This window comes from Protopterus annectens, chromosome 3.part1 (assembly GCF_019279795.1).
Source record: "Protopterus annectens isolate FY-2018-M chromosome 3.part1, PAN1.0, whole genome shotgun sequence".
NCBI lineage: Eukaryota > Metazoa > Chordata > Ceratodontiformes > Protopteridae > Protopterus > Protopterus annectens.
The window spans coordinates 26,425,532-26,451,967 of NC_056732.1; the positions used below are offsets into that span (position 1 = coordinate 26,425,532).

Genomic DNA, 26,436 nt, shown 5'->3' on the forward strand with positions numbered 1-26,436 from the left:
GCTTCGATATGCAAGTCCTCTTCTATAGAATGTGCCTTGGGGCTTCTGAAGGAGATACCTTGGAGTCAGACATGGAGCTCGAAGGCAAGCACTCTCAAGGCTAATTGGGTCTGTTATCCCTCTCAACCAAAATGACAGGAGGAAGGTACAGCCTCTAGCGGACGTTAGGATAGATAAACTGTGCGTGCACTAGTTCTTTTGGTCCAGCCAAGGCCCTTTCCACAGTTTTGAAAGCTAACTCAGCCAGTACACCTGAGGAAGAACCACCCATTACAGCAGAATTTGTAGCCTTTTCAACTCCAAAGGTGGATGGCTCCGAGGGGGATTCCAGAAATGCGCTATCTAGGGTAGAAGCTTCAAGCAGAAGGGACTACTAAGAAAACTTTGGAGTCGACTCTACAGTCAGTGATCTGAATCCAATGCTCTGGCTCTGGAACTCCACTCCACCCGAATGCATCATTATCAAGAAAGTAAGGGAAGAAGATGAAGATGAAGTCTCCAGAGCTATCAGATCTGACTCTGGTATAGTGGGGTGGGGTGGAGGGGTGAGTTGGTTCCCATATGCATCGGCTCCAAAAAAGGGAGATGGCACAAGAACTAGTATGCCCAGTGCTGAAGGATCTTATCCTGGTCCTCTCTTCGGGCATGGAGCTGGGAGTACTCCCACCTGAAGCTGTGTCCTCAAAAACTTTCTCATCATACAGTCAACATCCAATTCAGTAAGGCTTCTAGTGGACCAACCAAATCTTGAAGAAGAAGCTATTGATGTAGGCCCCGATGGAAGCGTCTGAAAAATCAGGAAGTAAAGATAAAGGCTAAATGTGCCTGGAGAAAGGAAAGTTTTCAGTGAAGAAGTTTGTATCCTGGATGCAGTAAAATCCACCTGACTCGATACCTTAGGTGCCGGACCCAAAACAGCAGATGGATCTGAAGACCTTTTCTTAGGTTTGTCGATTCATTCTTCTTGCCTTTTTTCTGACTGTTTTTCCTTTGGTTTGTCTCTCTCTCGCTGTCTCTCTCTCTCTTTCCTTTGATCTTTCTCTTTATCACTCTTCTTGTCAGTGGACAGAGAGACAGAGGGTGCCTTCAGATCTGAAGACCTTTTCTTAGGTTTGTCGACTCATTCTTCTTGCCTTTTTTCTGACTGTTTTTCCTTTGGTTTGTCTCTCTCTCGCTGTCTCTCTCTCTCTTTCCTTTGATCTTTCTCTTTATCACTCTTCTTGTCAGTGGACAGAGAGACAGAGGGTGCCTTCAGATCTGAAGATCTTTTCTTAGGTTTGTCGACTCATTCTTCTTGCCTTTTTTCTGACTGTTTTTCCTTTGGTTTGTCTCTCTCGCTGTCTCTCTCTCTCTTTCCTTTGATCTTTCTCTTTATCACTCTTCTTGTCAGTGGACAGAGAGACAGAGGGTGCCTTCAGATCTGAAGACCTTTTCTTAGGTTTGTCGACTCATTCTTCTTGCCTTTTTTCTGACTGTTTTTCCTTTGGTTTGTCTCTCTCTCACTGTCTCTCTCTTTCCTTTGATCTTTCTCTTTATCACTCTTCTTGTCAGTGGACAGAGAGACAGAGGGTGCCTTCAGATCTGAAGACATTTTGGACCCTATCCGAGGGTGAAGGAGCCCATTCAAAATGGGTTTCTCTTTCCTTCTCTGAACAGCCCTTGTGCCGAACTCAGCACAAATACTGCAGGTGTCCTGCAAGTGGGAAGGCCCTAAGCAGTACACAAAGAGGGTGGGTCTTGAGGTGGGATCTTATGTCCACAGGAGGAACACTTTTTAAAGCTTGTAGACTTTTCTGACATCATAAGAAAAGCTTTATCATGATAGCAATAGAAACTTAAGTATGCTATATATGTAAATACCTACATATCTAACCCTAAATCTAAATCTAGCATACTGCAAACAGCAGAAGTAACTAGAAAATTCTACACTAACTCTAAATACTAGCCTAATTACTAACACTAACAATAAATCTCATCTCTAAAAAAATTCTATACGTTGAGCGAAAGGAAAGTACAAAATCTTCACTTAACGTGAAATGGGATGGAGCTCTCAGTTAACACATCTGGTTATTCAGGCAGCAAATGAGATCTGAGGTAAGGGAGGAGTCACAGCTCTCAAACCCAGTATTATAGTGCAAGGCACCGAGGTCGGATCAGACCAGATCCAACAACCCACATGTTGAGTCAGATGAAAATAGATAACATCAGATCTGATTTTTTTTCCACTTTGCAGTAAAGTACATGAAAAAAAAAAAAAAAAAAAAAAATATATATATATAGTCCCTATAGTCCCTAAGTCCCTACCCCGAATGCCTCTCTCTAGATCACCTCAGATCGAGTTTACAGCTATAAATAAGGACAAGCAAAAGTACTGCTGCAACCATTGAAGAGGCTATGTCCACAGTCATACATGAAGTAACAATTAACTAGGACTAATATCCATTCCATCAAAGAGTATGAAGGAGGGGAAGGAGGGTGGGATGTCAGGAATAAATGATCTTTAGAAAGTTGGATTGACTTGAATACTTTTTGGGTAACTAAAATCATATGTTTAATTAGTGGATGTAAGTTTTTGACGCAGACAGACTTTGGGTTAATTTCTAAGAATAGTAGTGTTTTAGGATTGAAGCCAAGAGTTTTAAGTTGTGCATTCCAGACTTTAACCCATAGAAGCGACCAATCTGGAGATCTAGTATCAAAGTTTATTATCTGAATTAAAAATCCAAAAAGAACAAGGGCAAGAACCACGATGCAGCACTCGGTAAAAAATACAACTCTTTTAATCAAATTAAGCGCTTTTCGTTTGTTGCAATAAACAAACTTCCTCAGATGAATACAACAACAAATGGAACAACTTTAAATACAAAGTCAGTCATTCAATTAGTCAATAAAAACATTTAAAGAAAAACACTCAGTTCAAACAGAACAGGGTTAATTAGAAAAGTAACTAACTTCAATTGAAGTCAGTGACAAGCACCGCTACTCTAACTTACATAAAAACTATAATTATAATAGAAACATACAGATAGAAATAAAAACTAAAAATAGTAAAGACTTTCACTTTATAATAAAACAAGAGTACAAACTCTCTCAGAGTATGATTTTTAGTTTTTCACTTATACTTGCTATAAATTAACACAATGATAACTGAACGTATATCTATTACTGTGTCTTAAAGTATATTATCTGTTAAGACTCTTAAGCTTAAGAACACTACTGATTGAACAGCTTTCATTCAAACCAGGTACATTATAGGCATTTAACCTGATTTGCCAACTCAACTCTAATTCTTCTAACTTTAGAGGAATCGGACCTCATCTGGGATTCTGGAAGACTTGGTCAATCACTATAAACTTGAACGTATGATCAGGATGCAATGCGATGTGTTTAGCTAAAGCATTTTCAAGTTTTTGTTTCCTAATAGCATAAATGTGTTCATATATGCGGTCACGGAGCCGCCTCTCTGTTTTACCTATATAAAAGGCAAAACAGGACTGACACTGAGCTAAGTAAATCACCATTTTAGAATTACAATTCGCTCTCAACTTCAAGTGGTATTGCTGGTCTTGAACTTTGAATCTATTAGATTCAATGACATGATGGCAATAACTAAAAGGTTGACATTTATACACGCCAACTGTCCGTACCCTTCTAGTTTGATGTTGTTCGAAGAAGGCTTTAAGATTCTTAGCTTTCTTGTATGCAACAATAGGATGGTCACCTAATTTCTGATAGACATTCTTATCGCTCTTAAATAATGCCCAATTTTTACACAGGACCTGGAAACAGTCCTTGCTATTAAGGTTATAAGTTGTTATAAAGGTGACACATGGTCTCTCCGATAAATGTGTAACCTTGGGGGCATTTGCAAACTGAACAAGAGGGTTCTCTATCTCGTTGTGTGAAATATGTGCTCTGTCCAAAATTGGCTTATAATTATAGTTTTTTTATGTAAGTTAGAGTAGCGGTGCTTGTCACTGACTTCAATTGAAGTTAGTCACTTTTCTAATTAACCCTGTTCTGTTTGAACTGAGTGTTTTTCTTTAAATGTTTTATTGGCTAATTGAATGACTAACTGACTTTGTATTTAAAGTTGTTCCATTTGTTGCTGTATTAATCTGAGGAAGTTTGTTTATTGCAACAAACGAAAAGCGCTTAATTTGATTAAGAGAGTTGTATTTTTTACCGGGTGCTGCATTGTGGTTCTTGCCCTTGTTCTTTTTGGATTTTCGGTTTGTTATTTTGCCTGTTTGCAGTATTATTATCTGAATTAATTTATATAAAGTGAAAATGCTATGATATAGTTTAAGATCAGGTAATCCCAGTCCCCTTTAGTTTTTGGAAGCATGACCTTATCATATTTGATTCTAGTAGATTTGGGAAACCAGATAAATTCTGATAATGCCCCAATCAAACTGCAGATACTCTTCATGTCATGTGGGAATGTAGGAAGGTACACAACCTCTGGTGCTCCCTAAGGGCTAGATTAGAAAAAATGGGAAACGAAAAAAGTACACTATCATGGGAGACAGCTATACTACACATTAACATAAACAAGTTATCAAAAATTCTAAAGCAGGTATTCATCACAATATGTACACTCAAAGTTCTACATTACAAAAAATTGTAGAATCACATCCCCTCTCACATGGAAATAATTTAGCAACTTAGCAATTAAGTATATTCGTTCCCACAAATTAATATACTCAACCACTAAAAAAGAATACTACCACAATTACTGGCAATGCCTGCTTGATGTCATTCTTAAGTGATAAAAACACCTCGTATCTGTAGATTAGTATTGCGTCGGATCCTTAATTGCATTATATTGTTCTTATAACGGGTTATGTGGTAATGGCTCTTCATTAGTATCACCCCACTCTGTTGACCAGTTCCTAACCTGCCTTCCTCATCTCTAAGTGATATCTGATTTTACCTGCCTTTATATATCTACTGTAGCAGTTGGCTAAAAACACGACTTCTAGTGTAAATTGTATGTATCATTTGTATATAGTTACTTAGCTCGTGGTAATGTTTTTCCTTTTCTTTGTGTTTATGTTTTTACAACACAGATGTAGCATATCTGTGTCTTATGGTGTTCTTGTGTGTGTTTATTATTGAAAAATGCAATAAAGAAATGTTTGAATAAAAAAAAAGAATAAATGAAGATCAACAAAACAGATGGAATGTTATGGTAAGTCCATAACTTCTTTATCTGATGTTGTCAATCTTCATTTATCCTTGACCTGTAGATAGAGTCCCCAGCTACCTTGTATCTTGGGAGGCCTTATGGAAGGATATTCCTGAGCATCACAGAACCAAATGATGCTCTTCTCCTGGAGACCAAATCCACTTTGTAATGAGTGATAAAGGAATGTAGAGAAGCCCAAGTGGCGGCTGCACATACGTCATCCATGGAAGCATTAGAGTGGAAAACAGCAGACGCGGCTTATAGACATTGTAGAGTGCAATTTAACTGGGGCTGTTAATTGGAGGTTTTTCTTAGTGTAGATGAAGGTTATGCGTGCTCTTAATCACGTAGATAATGTGACCTTTGAAAAGTACAGTTGGGTACACTTGCCATAAATGTAGATGTTCGAGTGTATTCACTGTTGCAGTCATCACATTTGGGTTATCCCAGCCAGGGTAGCCCTCTGCCGGCCCAAATACCAGAGGCTTAGATTTTCTGCATTGGTTGCTGTCGCTTCACAACTGATGTCAGGTTGTCAGTAGTATAAAGTAAGGCAGCCGACCCCATTACATAAATTTTTCTTGCCCTATCTGTCAGGCGCCCCTAAGTGGGAGCCAGGTTCTGGTGGAAGAACCCCACCAATAGAACGTAAATACCAAATGTCCCCTGTAAGGAGAGAGAAAAAAGAAGAGGGGGGATGGAGGGAGGGAAACCAGGACTGCAACAATGAAAGCACTCGAACATCTACATTTATGGTAAGTGTGCACAACTGTACTATGATCTTCGTGTTTCACTGTTGCAGATATCACACTTGGGTTGATTCCCAAAGCTGAAAAAAAGGGTGGAGGCAGTCAAGAAGACTAGGGGCTGGCTATGATGCCCTGCAAGACTGCAGTGGCAAACCCTGCCCAGGATTTGGAGAAGATAGGCAGGTGGTAAAGCTTGTTGAAGGTATGAAAAGAAGTCAATGATGCAGCCTCCAGGATGTCCCTGGTGGGGACCCCTCTGAAAAAAGCTGCACAGGTGGAGGCTGCTCTGGTGGAATGCGTCCTGATCCCCTTTGGGGGCGGATTCCTGTGCTGTTTGTAACAGAAATGGATGCAGTGTGCTATTCATTTGGAGATTGTTTGTTTGGATATGGCCTTGCCATCTGCCCCTGCTGTGAAGCTGATTAGCAATTAATCAGTTTTTCTAAAAGATTTAGCCCTATCCAGATAGAATCTGAGCTGTGTGTGCACATCTAGAGAGTGCAGCATCCTTTCCCCCTTGTTTTGTGGGTTAGGGAAAAAGGTGGGGCAAATGAATGGATTGGTTGAGAGCCACACTGGACACCACTTTAGGCATGAAGGATAGGTTAGTCCTGAGGGAGACCATGTCAGCATGGAAAATGATGAAGGGCTATACAGCCATGAGTGCTTGTAGCTCTGAAACTCTTCTAGCTGAAGTGATGGCCAGAAGCAAGGCTGTTTTCCAAGAGAGGAATTTTAACTCTGCTGAAGCAGAAGGCTCAAAGGGGGGGTAGGGTGAGCTTTTCCAACACAAAGTTAAGGTCCCAAGCTGGGGTAGGAGCTCTTCTGGGTGGCCTTAAGTTGTTAGCACCTCTTAGGAACTGTTTGATGAGAGGGTGCGAGAAGAGAGGTGGCTCTGTGCTGTAATGAGCAGAGATGGCAGAGGCATGAATTTTAATAGAAGAGAAGGATTGACCCCTGTGTAGTAGGTCTGCAGTTAATCCAGGATGAGAGGTAGGGAGGGCTGTGCTGTTTTGGCTCCCTTAGATCCAGTTGCAAAACCTTTTCCACTTGTCAGCACAGGATTTTCCAATGCTGGGGCATCTGGCCTCACATATAACATCCAGGACTTGTTTGCTTAGGCTGGCAGCCTAAGGAGGAGAGGTCAGGGAATAAGCCAGGCTGCCAGGTTCTGTGTCTGCAGTTGTGGATACATGAATTCTCCATTCTTCTGGGTCAGGAGCGTTGGGATCTGAGGTAGGTGCCATGGTGGCAGGGGTGACAGGCTGCGCAGCAGTGGGTACCCTTATTTTGAGCATTACCCTTGAAATGAGTGGTAGAGGGGGAAATGCATAGATCGAGAGGTTTACCCATTGGAAGGAGACAGCATCCACTTTCCAGGCCTTGCTGTGAGGTTCCCTGGTGCAGAATTTGCTGAGCTGATGATTGGAGTGGGAGGCAAAGAGGTTCACCTTCGGGGTGCCCCATTTCTGGGTTACAAGGTTGAAGGTTCTGTGGTCTAGCTGCCACTTGTGTGGGTCTAGCAGGTTTCTGCTTAAGTTGTCTTCCAGAGAGTTCAGGGAGCCTGGCAGGAATCGTGCTAGCATGGCTGAGGCCGTGTGCCAAAGGGTCATGGCGAGCCTTCAGAGAGGATAAGAGTGAGCCCCACCCTGCTTGTTGATATACCACATCATTGTGGTGTTGTCTGTTTTGATCACTAGAGGCCCCGGGGAGAGTAGGGGTCTGAAAGCTGTCAGGCTGTTCTGAACGGCTAGCATCTCTTTTTGGTTGATGTGCAGATGTATTTGATTTGGACTCCAATGGCCCTGAATGTACCTGCCTTCCAGGTGTGCACCCCAGGTATAATCTGATGCATCTGTGGTGAGGGTCTGGGCGGCGTGGGGTTGTGAGAAGGGAAGTCCCTTGTTGTGGTTGCATGCTGCTGCCCACCAAAGAAAATCTTTCCTTAGACAATGTATCATTGGTATGATAGTTTCCAGGTCTTGAGAGTGTTGACACCAAAGGCTTTTTAGGTACCATTGTAGTTTCCTCATATGCAGTCTGGCATATGGAAAGAGTAGGATGTAAGAGGCCATGAACCCCAGAGCTTGCAGGATTTTCCTTGCAGATAACTGGGTTCTGGTGGTTAGTTGAGAGAAGTAGCCTGTCAGGTAGGCTTGTTTTTCTGGAGTAAGGAATGCCATCTGGGATGCTGTGTCCAGGCTTGCTCCCAGGAATACAATTTTTTTTTGTGTGGGGACTAGTTTTGATTTCTTTTCGTTGATAGTATACCCCAGGGAGGTTAGTAGGTCCTTTACAAAGGTCAGGTGCTGTAACAGCTTTACCTGACTGTCTGCCTGAATCAGGCAATCGTCTAAGTAGGGGTATATTTGAGTACTTCTTTGTCTGCAAAAACAATGGCTGAAGCCAGGCATTTTGTGAAAACTCTGGAGCAGTGGATAAGCCAAAGGGAAGCGCAGAGAACTGAAAGTGCATAGATCCTGCCCTGAAACGTAGACATTTCCTGCAAAATTCCCTGATTGGGATGTGTAGATAAGCCTCTTTTAGGTCTAGGGTGGCTAACCAAGCATCCTTGGAAAGCATAGGAAGAAGCTGCTGGAGGGTGAGCGTTTTGAATTTTGGTATCACCAGAAAGGTGTTTAGAGAGGATAGATAGAGGATTGAGAGCCAGGTGCCCTCTTTTCTGGGTACCAGGAAGAGTCTGGAATAGAAACCTTTGCTTATATGGTTTGCAAGAACATGCTGTATTGCCCTCATGTAGAGCAGGGAATGGACTTGCTTTCTGGCCTCTGCCCACTGGTTTGGAAGAAGATCCGGGAACCCTTTTGGGGTTGGCAGAGTGTGGAAATAAAATCTGTATCCCTGGGACACTATGTTAAGGACCCATCGTTGGTAATAGGCCCAGTTGTCTGCATGGAAGGAGTTTTTTCCTCCTAGGAGCACAAGCAGGTGGGCAGAGGTAAGGGGTGGAGGTGTAAAGTCATTGTGAGTTCTTACCATAAGGGGGTGGCTTAGCACTCCCTGTTTTTGAAGAGGAGAAACTCCATTGCTTACATCTCTGCATTCCCTGGGACTGCTGTCTGGGGGCTCTGCTTCCCCCTGAGTCTTGGCTGAGCTGGCCTGGAGGGGGCCGGAAAGGACCAGTCCTTGGAGGGGCAATGCCTACTGAATCTCGGTGGCTGGACCTGTAAAAAGTCTTCAACTGTCTGCATAGATTTAGCTTTTTCATCCATCTTTTTTAAGACCCCTTCTGCCTTGGTGCCAAACAAATTGTCTTTGTTCAAATGTGCGTCCAATAATTTTGATTTGACATGGTCTGGCAAGGTCTGTTCCTTAAGCCAGGCATGCCTTCTTAGGACAGAACCAGTGACTGCTGCCCTGCAAGATGCTTCTAGGGCGTCAAAGCCACATTGCAAGGTGGGCTTAGTAACTTGGCATGCAGAATGCATAAGCTCTTGTAATTCTTTATTTTCTGCACAAGCAGGAAAGGAAGATATTTTTTGTTTGAGGGGTTCCATGGTATGCTGCTGATATTTCAGCATGTGAAACTGACAGTTTAGTGCTCTAATAGCAAGAGTTGCAGATGTGCATACTTTTTTTACCCCATCTGGCCTCTAGAATGACATCCATAACAGCTTTGGAGAGAGGCATTGCTTGCTTGACTAAGGAATCTTCCATGCAGCTAGGTTTAAGGTCTTTAGCCGGCTGTGTAGTATTTGTTTGTTGTGCTGAGTCAGCAGATATGGGATTTGAGGCAAAATCCAGGGTGGTTCTTTTGCTATGCTCCTTAAGATTGGGTACCAGTGCTGGCGTGGCCAGTCTGGTGCAATCAGGATCATCTTTGGCTCTTCCTGACTGGCTTTTATGAGTACCTTTGGCAGGAGAGGTAATGGTGGGAAAGCGTATACTTGTAGGTTCTCCCAGCTGAATGACAGGGCATCCACTTTCCATGCTTGTGGATGGTAACTCCTTGTGCAGAAATTTTGTAGCTGGCAGTTTATTGGGGATGCAAACAGATCTATGTCCGGGCTCCATCATTTCTGTGTTATCATTCTGAATATTTGTGGATTCAACTCCCATTCGTGGGGATCCATGATGTTTCTGCTTAAATCGTCTGCCAGTGTGTTTTTGTCTCCTGGCAGGAATTGTGCTTGTAGATGAACTTGAAGGTTTATAGCTGTGTTCCACAAGGTCATAGCTTGTCTGCATAGGGGGTAGGAGTGAGTGCCCCCCTTGCTTGTTTATGTACCACATAACTGTGGTGTTGTCTGTCTTTAGTAGTAGTTGTCCTGAATGCAGCAGGTCCTTGAAAGCTATAAGCGCATTCTGTACAGCTAACATCTCTTTTTGATTGATGTGAAGATGCCTTTGTTCTGCAGGCCACGTGCCCTGAATAGATTTGCCTGCCATGTGTGCTCCCCAGGCGTAATCCGATGCATCTGTTGTCAGTGTTTGCCTGGCTGTGGGTTGTGTAAAAGGCTGTCCCTTGTTGAGGTGACAAGCTTGAGCCCACCATTGAATCTCCTGTTGAAGGCAAGGGATTAGTGGTATTACTGTTTCCAGACTTTGACAGTGTTGAGACCATACGCTCTGTAGGTACCATTGTAGTTTCCTCATATGCAGTCTGGCATACGGAATTAGTAGTATGCAGGATGCCATGTAACCCAAGGCCTGCAGAATGTTTTATGGGTAGAACAGCAGAATGAATAAGGAGAGAAACTGATAACGAGATGAAGTGCAGAGTTTACAGAGGACAAAGACATACGAGAAAAGAAACAACATGGGAGATCGCACAGCAATTAAACCGTGTTATCAACATTGGGCACAGCGGTGCGAGTGCATAAGAAAAGGATGTAAACATACTTAGAACTGGGAAAACATGTTGGAATTATGAGAAAGAAATAGAAACAGGGTCTGACAAAATAAGAGAAATACAAAACAGATGTATGAAAAGAATACAGAAAAACTAAAAATTATGTTGCATAGGCAAAGATTTTTTTCTGAAAGGAAAGAAATAAGAGGTTTTCCAGTATTTTAAGAAAATAAGTCAAAATGGGAGAAGGATGGATGCTATCTTAGATGGCAAATGAAACAAAATACAAACAAGACGATATTAATAGAAGTGCTAGAGAGGATTTGTTTAGAGAAAATGTATGAAAAGAAGAAAATGGATGAAGAAGAATAGGAAGTGAAAAAATATCTGAAGGGCTAAAGAATCCTTTTTTTAGAAAATGATATAACAATATAAAAAATAGAGAAAGTGATAAAATAAGGTAATAATAAATCAGCACCAGGATTGGAAGGTATAAGCTGTAAGTATTATAAGGAAATGAATAAAGACAAAAGAGACGATTTTTTGAAAAAAAAAAAAAAACATCAAATGAATGAATGCAGGAAGGTATAATTCAAGAAGACATGTGGTAGAGTGATAAAGTTTGTATAGAAAAAGGCTGAAAGAAAAGATATAAAAACTGGAGGCCCATAACACCTAGGGAATAGTGAATGTAAAATGTTTGTAAAAATACTACAAAAAGGATGGAGAAAGAATTGAATGAAGTAATCGTTGAATGGATTTGTGGTCTAAATGGAAGGAGAGGTGAAAGAAATGTTATAGTGAAAGTAGTAGTAGAGGTGATACTGAAAGAAAATGAAGACTGAAAGCATGTGACGTAGATAAAACCTTTGATTGGGTCATGAAGCAATGGGGCAGATTTTAGAAACATATGGCTTAGGGGCAAAAATTAATGTAATAAATGTTATGGAAACTGAAATATGAATATGATGAAGCAAAGAAATGTGATACTACTGAATGAGATAAGTACTGTTTGTGACAATATGAGTGCTGTGCAAAAAATGTTGTGAGAATTTGTTATACAACAAGAAAATGGAACAGTATGTGATGTATTACCTGAAACAAGAAGATGGTTGTGGAAGAAAGGGTGGGGATAGAAGGTAACGAGAAAAGAAAAAATAATTAATGACAAAGAACACTTTAGTACTTTTGTATTGATAACCTGTAAACAATTTTCAGTATGAATGTAAAATAAAAGTGTGTTTAAATAATTGATTTAAATTTCTACATGATATAATATAAATAAAAATGCTAATAAAGGACCCCTACTCTTTTCAATGGTTCCCTATTACATCCTCGAAGACGCACTTACCCGAATACATAGGTGCCATGGGATCTTTTACATCTACTTATGCTACCACCAACTTAGGCAGATGGGACCTCGGTTTAACATCTCATCTGAAGAATGACAAACACGGGTGCAGCACCCCACCCCTTATTCTGCACTGCAGTGCCAGCAATACCCACAGCCTTTTGAACTAAAGTTGAACTTGCTACCTATTTGGCTATAAAAACTGCTTCAACTTCAGTAACGGCACTTTACTGTACATGATGTTATAACCTAGTGTTTAATAAAATGCATGGATGCAAGGTTTCAGCTGTCAAGAACCACTGAGTAATTAACGTCTAACAAACTGCAGCTGTCAGCTCTGAGAAGACAGCTCCCTTCTACCACCACACAAGTGCATGATGAAAGTTTCATAATAAAGTTTATTTTCTTACCTTACAAGAACACGTGCCAGTTTCCTCTTCACAGCTGCAGACCCCTTGTTTCTCATCACACCATTCTGATCTAGTGCCATTGATGTTGCAGTTGCAAGGAAGGCACTGTGGGAACGCTCTGTACCCTACTGCACACTGCTCACACTTCTCACCTCCATACTGCCGCATACATGGACACTGGCCAGTTAACAGGTCGCACTGGGTACTGGTTGAACCAGCATCACTGCAGTTGCAAAACTGAGGAGAAAAACAATTCCATAAAATAACACAGCATATCTACAAACATAAGGAAAGTGCAGTAGAATTGTCATTGTCCTACTCACAACTATACAAAGATGTCAAACTTTTGTTCTGCTTCCTCATTCCCTACACAGTTTTACAATATAAAAAATAATGCAGTATTCACCTATCATTATCATAGCATATTAAACTATTAAATAAAACCCATCATACGTAGTGCCTGGTGGAACTACATCTCCAAAACTGCCAGCTTCTACTACATATCAAAGCTATATGCTGCAGAAACCCTATACAAATATTTTTATGATCATTTTAAAGCTCACCTGACAATACAGAAAACTGCATAGTGTGTTATTTCTTTTCTCAAGCTGCTCATAAGGAGAAAGACCACGGCAGACACTAGGATATAAGACTTGTGTAAGAACTTACCATAACAGTAGATGTCCTACTGATCACTCCTGCAGTATTCCAAACAGCTGGGTTTTCACCACTGATGTCCAGTCAGGATATCAAACCCTAAAACCTTCCACTGAGCCACACATCCATAGTATGACCTCAGCCTGAGGGCTGAAGGGTACATAAGCAGATGTATGAATGTTAAATCCCCAGATTATCTCCAAGTCAGCAGCCTAAAGATGTTTGAGAAGAAAGTGGTCATCTCAGAGGAGAAATGCAGGGGGGGGGAAGGGAAGCCCTTCCTTGGTCCTAGAAGTTAACAAACAGGACAGGAGAAGGAAAAAGGGATAATGAAGAAAAGGAGAAGGTGACTGGGAAGGAAGGAATACTGCAACAGTGATCAGTAAGACGTCTGTTATGGTAAGTTCTTACACAGCTATACTACGTCCTGGCGAAGGAGGGTGGGAAGGAATACTGCAACAGGGATCAGTAAGACATCTACTGTTAGGGTAAATTCTTACACAGCTGTACTAGGTCCTGGGGAAGGAGGATGGGAAGGAATACTGCAACAGGGATCAGTAAGACATCTGTTACGGTAAGTTCTTACATAGCTGTACTATGTCCTGGGGAAGGAGGGTGGGAAGGAATACTGCAACAGGGATCAGTAAGACATCTGTTACTGTAAGTTCTTACACAGCTGTACTACGTCCTGCAGAAGGAGGGTAATAAGGAATACTGCAACAGGTATCAGTAAGACATCTGTTATGGTAAGTCCTTACACAGCTGTACTACGTCCTGGGGAAGGACGGTTGGAAGGAATACTGCAACAGGGATCAGTAAGACATCTGTTACAGTAAGTTCTTACACAGCTGTACTTCATCCTGGGGAAGGAGGGTGGGAAGCAATGCTGCAACAGTGATCAGTAAGACATTTGTTACGGTAAGTTCTTACACAGCTGTACTACATCCTGGGGAAGGAGGGTGGGAAGGAATACTGCAACAGGGATCAGTAAGAAATTTGTTATGGTAAGTTCTTACACAGCTGTACTAAGTCCTGGGGAAGGAGGGTGGTAAGGAATACTGCAACAGGGATCAGTAAGACATCAGTTATGGTAAGTTCTTACACAGCTGTACTACGTCCTGGGGAAGGAGGGTGGGAAGGAATACTGCAACAGTGATCAGTAAGACATCTGTTACGGTAAGTTCTTACACAGCTGTACTACATCCTGGGGAAGGAGGGTGGGAAGGAATATTGCAACAGGGATCAGTAAGACATTTGTTACGGTAAGTTCTTACACAGCTCTACTACATCCTGGGGAAGGAGGGTGGGAAGGAATACTGCAACAGGGATCAGTAAGATATCTGTTACTGTAAGTTCTTACACAGCTGTACTACGTCCTGCAGAAGGAGGGTAAGAAGGAATACTGCAACAGGTATCAGTAAGACATCTGTTATGGTAAGTCCTTACACAGCTGTACTACGTCCTGGGGAAGGACGGTTGGAAGGAATACTGCAACAGGGATCAGTAAGACATCTGTTACAGTAAGTTCTTACACAGCTGTACTTCATCCTGGGGAAGGAGGGTGGGAAGCAATGCTGCAACAGTGATCAGTAAGACATTTGTTACGGTAAGTTCTTACACAGCTGTACTACATCCTGAGGAAGGAGGGTGGGAAGGAATACTGCAACAGGGATCAGTAAGAAATTTGTTATGGTCTTACACAGCTGTACTAAGTCCTGGGGAAGGAGGGTGGGAAGGAATACTGCAACAGGGATCAGTAAAACATCTGTTACGATAAGTTCTTACACAGCTGTACTACGTCCTGGGGAAGGAAGGTGGGAAGGAATACTGCAACAGGGATCAGTAAGACATCTACTGTTAGGGTAAGTTATTACACAACTGTACTACATCCTGGGGAAGGAGGGTGGGAAGGAATACTGCAACAGGGATCAGTAAGAAAGTTGTTATGGTAAGTTCTTACACAGCTGTACTACATCCTGGGGAAGGAGGGTGGGAAGGAATACTGCAACAGGGATCAGTAAGACATCTGTTACTGTAAGTTCTTACACAGCTGTACTACGTCCTGCAGAAGGAGGGTAAGAAGGAATACTGCAAGAGGTATCAGTAAGACATCTGTTATGGTAAGTCCTTACACAGCTGTACTACGTCCTGGGGAAGGACGGTTGGAAGGAATACTGCAACAGGGATCAGTAAGACATCTGTTACAGTAAGTTCTTACACAGCTGTACTTCATCCTGGGGAAGGAGGGTGGGAAGCAATGCTGCAACAGTGATCAGTAAGACATCTGTTACGGTAAGTTCTTACACAGCTGTACTACATCCTGGGGAAGGAGGGTGGGAAGGAATACTGCAACAGGGATCAGTAAGAAATTTGTTATGGTAAGTTCTTACACAGCTGTACTAAGTCCTGGGGAAGGAGGGTGGGAAGGAATACTGCAACAGGGATCAGTAAAACATCTGTTACGATAAGTTCTTACACAGTTGTACTACGTCCTGGGGAAGGAGGGTGGGAAGGAATACTGCAACAGTGATCAGTAAGACATCTACTGTTACGATAAGTTCTTACACAGCTGTACTAAGTCCTGGGGAAGGAGGGTGGGAAGGAATACTGCAACAGGGATCAGTAAAACATCTGTAACGATAAGTTCTTACACAGCTGTACTACGTCCTGGGGAAGGAAGGTGGGAAGGAATACTGCCAACAGGTATCAGTAAGACTGTTAGGGCAAGCTGTTACACAGCTGTACTACATCCTGGGGAAGGAGGGTGGGAAGGAATACTGCAACAGGGATCAGTAAGACATCTGTTATGGTAAGTTCTTACACAGCTGCACTACATCCTGGGGAAGGAGGGTGGGAAAGAATACTGACACAGGGATCAGTAAGAAAGTTGTTATGGTAAGTTCTTACACAGCTGTACTACGTCCTGGGGAAGGAGGGTGGGAATGACTACTGCAACAGGGATCAGTAAGACATCTGTTACGGTATGTTCTTACACAGCTGTACTAAGTCCTGGGGAAGGAGGGTGGGAAGAATACTGCATCAGGGATCAGTAAGAAAGTTGTTATGGTAAGTTCTTACACAGCTGTACTACGTCCTGGGGAAGGAGGGTGGGAAGCAATGCTGCAACAGTGATCAGTAAGACATTTGTTACGGTAAGTTCTTACACAATTGTACTACGTCCTGGGGAAGGAGGGTGGGAAGGAATACTGCAACAGTGATCAGTAAGACATCTGTTACGGTAAGTTCTTACACAGTTGTACTACGTCCTGGGGAAGGAGGGTGGGAAGGAATACTGCAACAGGGATCAGTAAGACATCTGTTATGGTAGGTTCTTACACAGCTGTACTACATCCTGGGGAAGGAGGGTGGGAAGGAATACTGCAACAGGGATCAGTAAGAAAGTTGTTGTGGTAAGTTCTTACACAGCTGTACTACGTCCTGGGGAAGGAGGGTGGGAAGGACTACTGCAAACGGGATCAGTAAGACATCGACTGTTAGGGTAAGCTGTTACACAGCTGTACTACATCCTGGGGAAGGAGGGTGGGAAAGATACTGCAACAGGGATCAGTAAGACATCTACTGTTACAGGGATTTTGTTCCAGAGTGAAAGGAGCCTCTGGGATATGAATCTGTCCTGCCAGCATGTCCTATTTATTTCTGTGCTGAGGTTTAAGTCCCTGGAGTGGGTAGCTCTAAGGGATTTGGATTTCCTGAGGTGGAGCATGCCCATTAATTCTGGGTTGGACATGGCTTTATACGTCCGGCACAGATCGCCTCTGAGTAAGCAACTGAGTAGAGCTGGAGTTTTTTTAGCCTAACTGCGTAGGGCAACTGTTTGAGTCCCTTGATCCTCTTGGTGAGGTACTTTTGGGGTCTTTCCAGTTGCTGCAAGTGTCGGGTAAGGTACATCCCAAATGGGGCATTGTATTCAATTATGAGCCTGATGAGTGATGAGTAGAGGGGCACAATGACCTCTCTTGATCTACATGTGAACCCTTTCGTGATAAGGTGGGCTACATAGAAGGTCTTTCTAACCACTTTGGCAACGTGATTGTCAAAGGAGAGATTGCTATCTACTTGGGTCCCCAAATCCCTAATTACTTCTTCCGTACTTAATGGATTACCACCTATGTGGTAATTTGTGGGCACTTTGTTTTTCCCCAATGGGGATGACTATGCACTTTTTGGCATTTAGCTTTAGGTCATGGCTCTGGCACCAGTTATTCATCTCTGTGAGACCCTTTTGGAGGATGCTTGTGTCAGTCGGCGAGTCGATTATGGCACCCAGTTTGCAGTCATTTGCGAACTTGGTCAGCCATAGTCCTCCTGTGTTAGCCTGTACCTCAGAGAAATATATACCGAACAAGAGAGGTCCCAGGACTGAGCCTTGTAGGATGCCACTTGTAACTGGTTTAGAGTCTGACATGGCACCTGCAATTCTGACCATGTGGGTTCTATCCCTGAGCCAGTTTGCAACCCATCTTGTGACACAGGGGTTGATATTTAAGCTGGTGAGCTTATTTATGATGCCTGAGTGTGGTATTGTGTCGAAGGCTTTTGCGAGGTCCATGTAGGCTGTGTGGAATACCTTCCCTTCATCTATGGCCTTGGTGACGGTTTCAAAGAAGTCGACTAGGTTCAAGAAGCAAGATCTGCCCTTAAAGCCGAATTGGGTAGGATCCAGTGTTTGGAGGTTCCCAATGTCTTTGTTTATGAGTTCCATGATGATATGCTCCATAGCTTTGCAGACCAGGCTAGTCAGGCTTATAGGGTGATAATTTCTGGGGTCCGTTGTGGCACCACCTTTGTGGAGTGGGACCACTGTTGCTGTACGCCATTCCTTGGGTACATATCCTGTAGTAAGGCTGAGATTGAACAGTGACTTTATGTGAGGGTTCAGTTCTTCTTGGAGCTTGTGTAAGATGCAGCCCGGGACACTGTCCGGTCCCATTGATGCTGTGTTTTTTGCTTTGGAGAGGGCAGCTCTCACCCGTGCATCTGTGATGTCAGGGAGGCTACACTCTGCTGGGATAGACATTTGCTCTTTTGGGGGGGAAGGGGGGGGAGAAGTTTGCACTGAACCTGTCAGCCAGGATGTTGGCAATGTCTGTGGGTTCCGTGTATTTTTTGTCATTTTGCACTAACTCAGAGCATATCTGGGAGTTGCCACCCAGGTTCCTGACATAACTAAAGAAGGCCTTGTGATTATCTTTAGTGTCTTGTGCAATTTTTCTTTCGAAGCTGGCCTTAGATGATTTTATGAGGGATCGTAGTTTCTTGCTAGGACTGATCAGAGATGTCTTCCCTTTTTGGGATTTTGCTCTATCATGTAGTAGCTTCCTCCTTCTGTTGTATAGCTTATTTATGGTTGGGGTCCACCAGACAGGTCTCCTGCTTTTGGAGGAGTGAGTCTTGGCTTTATTTGGGATAGCACGATCCATGCATTCCTGCAGGTGTCCATAGAAAGCATTTGTAAAGGATTCTGCGGTTTGGGCCGTATTTTCCACTGGCCCAGGGGCTTTGAATGATTCCACCTCGGTTTTGAGAAGTGTGAAGTTTGCTTTTGAGAAGTTCTTCACCGTGGTTTCCTTGGCTGGGGGTGGGGATGGGATATGGATGTCCAGTGAGATTAATTTATGGTCAGTTCTTACCAATGAGGGGTATACCTCTGGTATGGAATATAGAGTCCCCATGTTGGTGATGATCAGGTCCAATATGTTTTCCCCTCTTGAGAGAGTGGTGACCAGTTGTTCCATAGCATTTGAGTTTATAAATTCTAGGAACCGTTGGGCGAGGGTGTTGGGGCTTGAGTAGTGCTCCCAGTCTATGTTTGGGTAGTTGAAGTCACCCAATATAACGGTGATTGGAGAGACCTTCATATTCTCCAGTGTTCTCAGGAAAGCCGAGTGGGGTTCCTGAGTTTGGGAGGGTGGTCTGTAGCAGGCTACAAACTGAAAGGCAGTTTTGCCCACTGTTAGTTGCACATGGATGGTCTCTGATGCTTCGTGCAGTGCCACTAACCTGGAGGTGTGGGTATCTTTGATTAATATGGATAATCCCCCTCCTTTTGTGGTTCGGTCCGAGTTTTGGGGCCGAAAAGCATGGTGTGAGGTATAACCTGGTAGTGCTGGGGTGCTCTCGGGAGCGTTGAACCAAATTTCTGTTATTGCACAGATATCGATATTCTCCATACTGAGGAGAGCCTCGAGTGCATGCATCTTGAGGTTTAGACTTCTGGCGTTGAGCAGCATTACCTTTAGTTTCTTTTCCCTTGTGTTGTCTATGGAAGTGGGTTTGTCTTTTGAGCCTTGCCTAAAAAAGGCACTATGGGGGTGGCAAGAGCCTTAGTCAGTATTCGAAAGCCCAGGCGTGACAGGTGCAAGCCGTCCCTAGCGAAGCAACGTGGCTTGTCGAGCATGTCATCCCAGGCTGACAGACAGTGGATCCCCTTTGAATGACACCAATAATTTAGCCAGTTGTAAAAATTGATCATTTTGTCTTTATACTGTGGCATCATTCTTGGTGAGGTAAGATGCTACTCAAGGTCAGGGTCATACCGGCCTGGGCTACATGATCAGAGAGCTCCTCTGTCTCTTTTCATGTAGTCCAGGGATGTACGTCTCAGGTCATTCACACCAGCATGGACAATGACGGGAGTCATATTTGTACTTGCTTTGGAGTAACCTGAGTGCTTGTGTTATGTGGCGGATCCTGGCACCCGACAGGCAGCTTACAGTGACCTTCTCCTTGCTCAGCCTGGTGAGTGGGACGTCAGTGTGTCTGACAATAGAGTCACCTATTACAAATGTATTAGGTGTGTTGTTTAGCCTTAAGGGCTGTGACTGTGTGGCACACTGACTTTGTGAACTATGTGATACGTGGGTATTGTTGTGGGGTAACGGTTGCTTAGATGTCTGCTTTGGAGGTCTTTGCTGCTTGGGCAGATTTTTATTTAGGGCCTCCGAGTATGTTTTTGGGTGTTTATGTGTTTGGTTTGCTGTTGCGATAGGTCTATGTGAGACTGGATTTGTGGTGTGTGTGGTTACCTTCTCCTCCTGACTGACTGCGCCAGTACTGGGCTGAGAGAGCTCAGCCTCCAGTTTGGCTATATAGTTGCATCTCTCACATATATTTGAGCTTGTTGGGAGGAGGAAAGGGTGGTCTGTGTACATAAGGCAGTTGTAACATTGCCTCAAGATTCCCAGATTCACCAGCTGGACTGGAAAGTAAACCCGAAACTGACTTTTGGACATGCCAGAATAGTATAAGGAACTGCTTTTTGACTGATCAAAAAGGACCAATAGGGAGCCAAGTACTTAAAGGGAGTATAAGAGGGTGTAGTGCTTTAGTTTATTAGTGCTTACTTATAAGATTACTTATACGAGCAAGTGCAGGGCTTTAGAATGAAAATATAGTGCTTACTTTGAGATTTAGAACAGTTCTACGGGAAAAAGTGAACAGCAGACTTTGTGGAGTCGGGAATAGTTTAAACCCATTTAAGCGGCGCTGCCCGATGCTGCGCTATGCGCAAAATCACGCAAATGCGGGTTTTAAAGCAAGGAAACTGAAAGAGATAGGAATTGACCCAAAACGGCCAATAAGCTACTAGTTTCAGGGCTGAGACCACTCCTCCAGGGACAGATAGGCTGCTCAAAGCTCCCCACTCTCACTGGTGAACAGAGAAGCTTCCTCCTATCAAAGTAAAAATATGGGTAACACAGGAAACTATACCACAGTCCAGAATTCAGCAAAACCTGAAATCTGGACTAATCTAGTTCAGCAAAGGCAGGAAAAGAGAATATTTTTTTTGTTTTTTTTTTGTTTTTTTCAGGAAACAGCAGAAAAACCCACAGAAAACATTGTAAATGCTATAAACAGGCTAGAGCACTTTACTGTGTAGCCTACAACAGTTATACAATACAAAAACGACTTAAATTGATATAAAACAAGTGCAAAAACTGTAAAAAGCAGAAGGATAATGCAATTTAAACTTTTTAAAGCACAGATCAGTTAGAAATTCGCTTTTTAGGCGGGAAAAGGCAGTCAGGGCAATAAAAACAGAGGAAAACAATACTTAAATCTGGAAAAGTGTCTCTTGGGTCTCTCTGTTGCCTATATCACTCTGCGGGACACCACAAGGAGCTGTGCGGAGTTGTATACTGTAGTAATCCTAACTACTGGGGCTTAACCCCAAAGACCCATGAATGTCCAGCCTGATATCTGGAGCTCAGAACCCTTACTCCTAAGTATAGCAGAACTCCTCCTCGTAGGACATCAGGGCACTCCCAGTATAAAGCCAATGCCCACCTACACCGTAATAGAGCATTCTTGCCCAGCTATAACAGTGAAGCCCAAGAAAGCACAGTAAAGCCAAAGGTAGGTATTCAGGAGATAGAAAATGCTATCCTGCATAGGTAGAGAGGGGAAGTAATAGGCCTCTCCACACATCCATCCAGACCCAAGAAGACCTAAGACCCTGGGAGAGATGGAAAAGTTTTGAGGATGGGAACCTCATCCTAGCCCAGGATGCCTACATCCAGGCATGAAAGAAAAAGTACAGTTGTGTACACTTACCATAAATGTAGATGTTCGAGTGTATTCACTGTTGCAGTCATCACATTTGGGTTATCTGCTTGCAGTAGCCCTCAGTCGGCCTGATTAACAAAGTCTTGGGTCCTACATTGGCTGCTGTCCCTTCTTCCATGACGTCAGGTTGTTAGGGGTATAAAACATGCAGCCGATGCCATTACATCAGTTTTTCTTGCCCCAGATGTTAGGTGCCCCCCTAATGGGAAGCAATTAAATCTATAAATATACGTTATACCTCCAACAAAAAGCAAATACACCAAAAAGCTTTTGAGCATAATAAAGGTGAGAAGAGGTATTGCCAAAAGAAGTAAGGGGGCCGGAGGGAGGGTAACCAGGACTGCAACAGTGAATACACTCGAACATCTACATTTATGGTAAGTGTACACAACTGTACTATGTTCTTCACGTTTCACTGTTGCAACCACCACATTTGGGAGGAAGAAATTAGATAGCATTAGGACCAGCTATAAGGCCCTGCAAAACTGCAGTAGCAAAGCCAGCTCTGGATTTAGAGAAATTTGGCAGATGGTTCAGGTAGCAGCGTCTAGGATGTCCCTGGTAGGGACGCCTCTGAGAAAGGCTGTACAGGTAGATGCAGCCCTGGATGAGTGGGGTCTGATCCCCTGTGGGATAGGTTTTCCATGGTGCTTGTAGCTGAAATTAATGCAATGGCTTATCCATTTGGAAATGGTTTGCTTTGAAATAGCCTTCCCCTCTGCCCCTGCAGCAAATGCTACCAGTAGTTGTTCAGATTTCCTTTGAGATTTTGTCCTGTCCAAGTAGAATCTAAGTTGTCTGTGCACATCTAATGAGTGCAGTATCCGTTCCCCTTTTGTTCTGTGGATTAGGAAAGAAAGTTGGCAAATGAATGGACTGATTAAGGGCCACACTTGATACCACCTTGGGCATGAAGGAGGGATTGGTCCGGAGGGACACCCTGTCTACATGAAAGATGATGAAAGGCTCCACTGCCATAAGGGCCTGTAATTCAGATACCCTTCTTGCTGAAGTGATTACTAAAAGGAAAGCTGTTTTCCAAGAAAGGAATTTTAAGTCTGGAGTAGCTGCTGGCTAGAAAGGGGGAAGAGTAAGTTTCTCCAATACAAAGTTGAGGTCCCAGGCTGGAGTTGGAGCTCTCCTGGGTGGTCGTAAATTTTTGGCCCCTCTGAGGAACTGCTTGAGCAGTGAATGAGAGAAGAGGGGAGGTTCTGTGTTATAATGAGCTGAAACGGCTGAGGCGTGAATTTTGATGGAGGAGAAAGTCAGGCCCTTGTGAAGCATCTCAGTTAAGTATTGGAAAATCTGAGGTAAATTGGGCACTGCTGTGCTCATCCCTTGAGTTTGGTTCCAGACACAGAATCTTTTCCATTTTTCAGCATAAGATTTTCTAGTACTAGGCCTCCTTGCTTCTAAAATAATATCCATCACTGGTTTACTGAGGGATGGTAAAGGAGAGATTAGGTAATTAGTCAGGCTGCTAGATTCAGTGTTTGAAGCTGAGGGTGCAGAATCTGGTTCTCCTGCTGAGACAATAGGGTAGGAGTCTGAGGCAGGTGCCATGGGGCCAACAGTGACACACTGCGCAAGAGGGGGTACCAGTGTTAGCGTGGCCAGTCCTGTGCCATCAAAATCGTCCTTGTTTTGTCTTGTTTGATCTTTAGTAGTACTTTGGAGAGTAGAGGCAGAGGATGAAAGGCATAAACTGATAGATTTTTCCAGCTGAAGGACAGTGCATCCACTTTCCAAGTTTGCTTGTGGGGAGTCCTTGTGCAAAATTTGTCCAATTGATAGTTCTGGGGGGAGACAAACAGCTCTATATCTGGGCTCCCCCCATTTGCTTGTCAACGTGTTGAAAATCCTTAGTTACAGTTTCCACTCATGTGGGTCCATGAGATTTCTGCTTAGTTCGTCTGCCAGTGTGTTTAGTTTTCCTGGCAGGAATTGAGCTTGTAGATGCACTTGGTAGCTCAGGGCTGTGTTCTACAATGCCATGGCTAGTCTGCAGAGGGGGTAAGAATGTGCGCCCCCCCTGCTTGTTTATGTACCACATAACAGTGGTGTTTTCCGTCTTTACCATTAATTGTCCTGGAAGAATGTGGTCCTTGAAGGCTGTCCGAGCATTCTGTACAGTTAACATTTCTTTTTGATTAATATGCAGGTGCATTTGACTTGGGTTCCATTTGCCCTGAATGTACTTTCCTGCCAGGTGAGCCCCCCCATGCATAGTCTGATGCGTCTGTTAGAGTTTGGGCAGCAGGGGGTAGTGTGAATGGCAGTCCCTTGTTTTGGTGGCAGGCCTCTGCCCATCAAAGAAACTCTAGGCGTAGGCAAGGTACGATAGGAATCATTGCGTCTAGATCCTGAGAATGTTGACAACATAGGCTTTTTAGATACCACTGTAGTTTCCTGATATGTAGTCTTGCATATGGAATTAGAAGAATGCAGGAGGCCATGAACCCCAAGGCTTGTAGTATTTGCCTTGCAGATAGCAGGGTTTTTGTGGCCACTTGTTTGAAGTAGGTTGTCAAATGACTTTGTTTCTCTGGCATGAGGAAAGCCATTTGGAAAGTTGTATTCAAGCTAGCTCCTAGGAATATAACTTGTTGACAGGGTACCAGGTGTGATTTCATTTCATTTATGGTGTACCCCAGACAAGTTAGCACCCTTTGTACAAAGGCCAGATGCTTCAAAAGTATGTCCTGGCTTTCTGCCTGAATTAGACAATCGTCCAGGTATGGGTATATTTGAATATTTCTTTACCTGCAAAATGCAATGACTGGAGCTAGGCACTTTGTGAATACCCTGGGTGCAGTAGATAAGCCAAAGGGCAGTGCAGAGAACTGATAGTGCGTGTAGCCTGCTTTGAAGAGTAGGTCTCTTCTGCAAGATTCCCTGATTGGCATGTGCAGGTATGCTTCCTTTAAATCTAGTGTTGCCAACCAGGCATCTTTGCCTAGCATTGGGAGCAACTGGTGAAGAGTCAGCATCTTGAATTTTGGAATCACCAAAAAGGTGTTTAAAGTAGACAGGTCCAGGATAGGATGCCATGAGTTGTCTTTTCTGGGTACCAGGAAAATTCTTGAGTAGAAACCTTGTCCCTTTTCCTCTTCTGGTACCAGATGAATAGCCCCCATGCTTAAAAGAGAAGATACTTGCTTTTGGGCCTCTGCCCACTGATTTGGGAGTAGATCTGGCCACCCGCTTGGTGTTGGTAACGTGTGGAAGTGAAATCTGCATCCTTGGGACACTACATTTAAAATCCATTTGTCCTGGGTAATGAGTTCCCAGTTCTTTGCATGAAGAGCAATCTTCCCCCCAAAGAGACAGTCAGTTGAGAAGTGCTTGGAAGTTTTTAAAAGAAGTCACTGAGACAGTTTACCATATGGGGGGAGTTTTATTACTCCCAGATTTGGAAGTGGAGGCCCCCCACTGCTTAGTCCTGTGCGTACCCTGGGACTGAAGCCTGGGAGCTCTGCTGGCTCTGGGTTTGGATTGAGAAGGTCTGGAAGAGGCAGGAAAGGACCAATTCTTGGAAGCCAATGCCTACTAAACCGTGGAGGTTGTACTTGTAAAAAATCTTTAGCAGTTAGCATAGATTTAGCTTTTTCCTCCATTTTTTTTAAGAACTTCTTCTGCCTTGTTGCCAAACAGGCGGTCCTGGTTTAAGGGAGCATCCAGTAATTTCGCTTCAACATGATCTGGCAAGGATTGCTCCTTAAGCCAAGCATGCCTTCTAAGTACAGACCCAGTTACAGCAGCCCTGCAAGATGCCTCTAGTGAATCAAAACTGCATTGCAAAGTATGTTTTCTAACTTGTTCAGCTGAATGCAGTAAATCCTGTAAATCCTTATTTTCAGCACAATCAGGAATCAACATAATTTTCTATTTAAGCAATCCAATAATATGCTGCTGATACTTTAACATATGGAACTGGCAGTTTAAGGCTCTAATGGCCAAAGTTGCAGAAGTGTATACCTTCTTACCCCATCTATCCAGCGCCCTGGAGTCTCTATCAGAGGGGGAGGATTTTTGGTAGTAGCTTTAATGCCCTTGGGTCCCTGAAAAATGGTCTCAGGATACGCAGTAGGATTTTTAAAAAGGAACGTTTGAGAGTCAGGAACCCTGTAATATCTATCGGGTATTCTGGGAGCAGGAGGTAAAGAGTCAGGGGCCAAGCTAGATTCCGAAAAGGCATCATCAACAAAGTCTAGTACAGAAGGTATGGCTAAAGGCCTGTGCTGGGGCAGGAGTAAGAAATCCCTAAGCCTCTTTTTAGAATCAGAGAAATTCTGACTTTCCCAAAGAAAATACTCCCTGAGGGTATGCAAGGTTTCATCAAAAGAGAAATCCTCTGTGGGGGGGTGCAGAGGGAATAGAGTCCTCAGCATCAGAATCCACATAGGTAGATAAGGGTAAATCCTGGTCATCAGAGGAAATAGAAAATTCAGAATCCTGATCAGAAGTATCATAAGCAAACTCAGTCCTAGGTCTCTTAGAGGGGGAAGGTTGGCTTCCCATGATTAAAGTAATAAGGTCTTCACCCATTCTTATCATTTGTTTTTAGGCATAGAGGCGAGGCCATGCGGTCTGGGCATCAGTTTTCTAGGCATGGTTCGAGTTTTAGGCCTTGAAGAAGAAGACGGCGTCGGTTTGATACACAAGTCCGTAGGCCTGAA

General features: G+C 43.4%; 1 protein-coding gene across 1 annotated transcript in view; it reads right to left on the reverse strand.

The window, feature by feature from the left end:
- LAMA1 (laminin subunit alpha 1) overlaps positions 1-26,436 on the reverse strand; it is a 3,417,884-nt gene that overhangs the window by 2,431,434 nt on the left and 960,014 nt on the right. Inside the window, exon 16 of the mRNA XM_044066516.1 lies at positions 12,515-12,751. Within this exon, the coding sequence (XP_043922451.1) occupies positions 12,515-12,751 (237 nt within the window). The remainder of the gene's footprint in view (positions 1-12,514; positions 12,752-26,436) is intronic.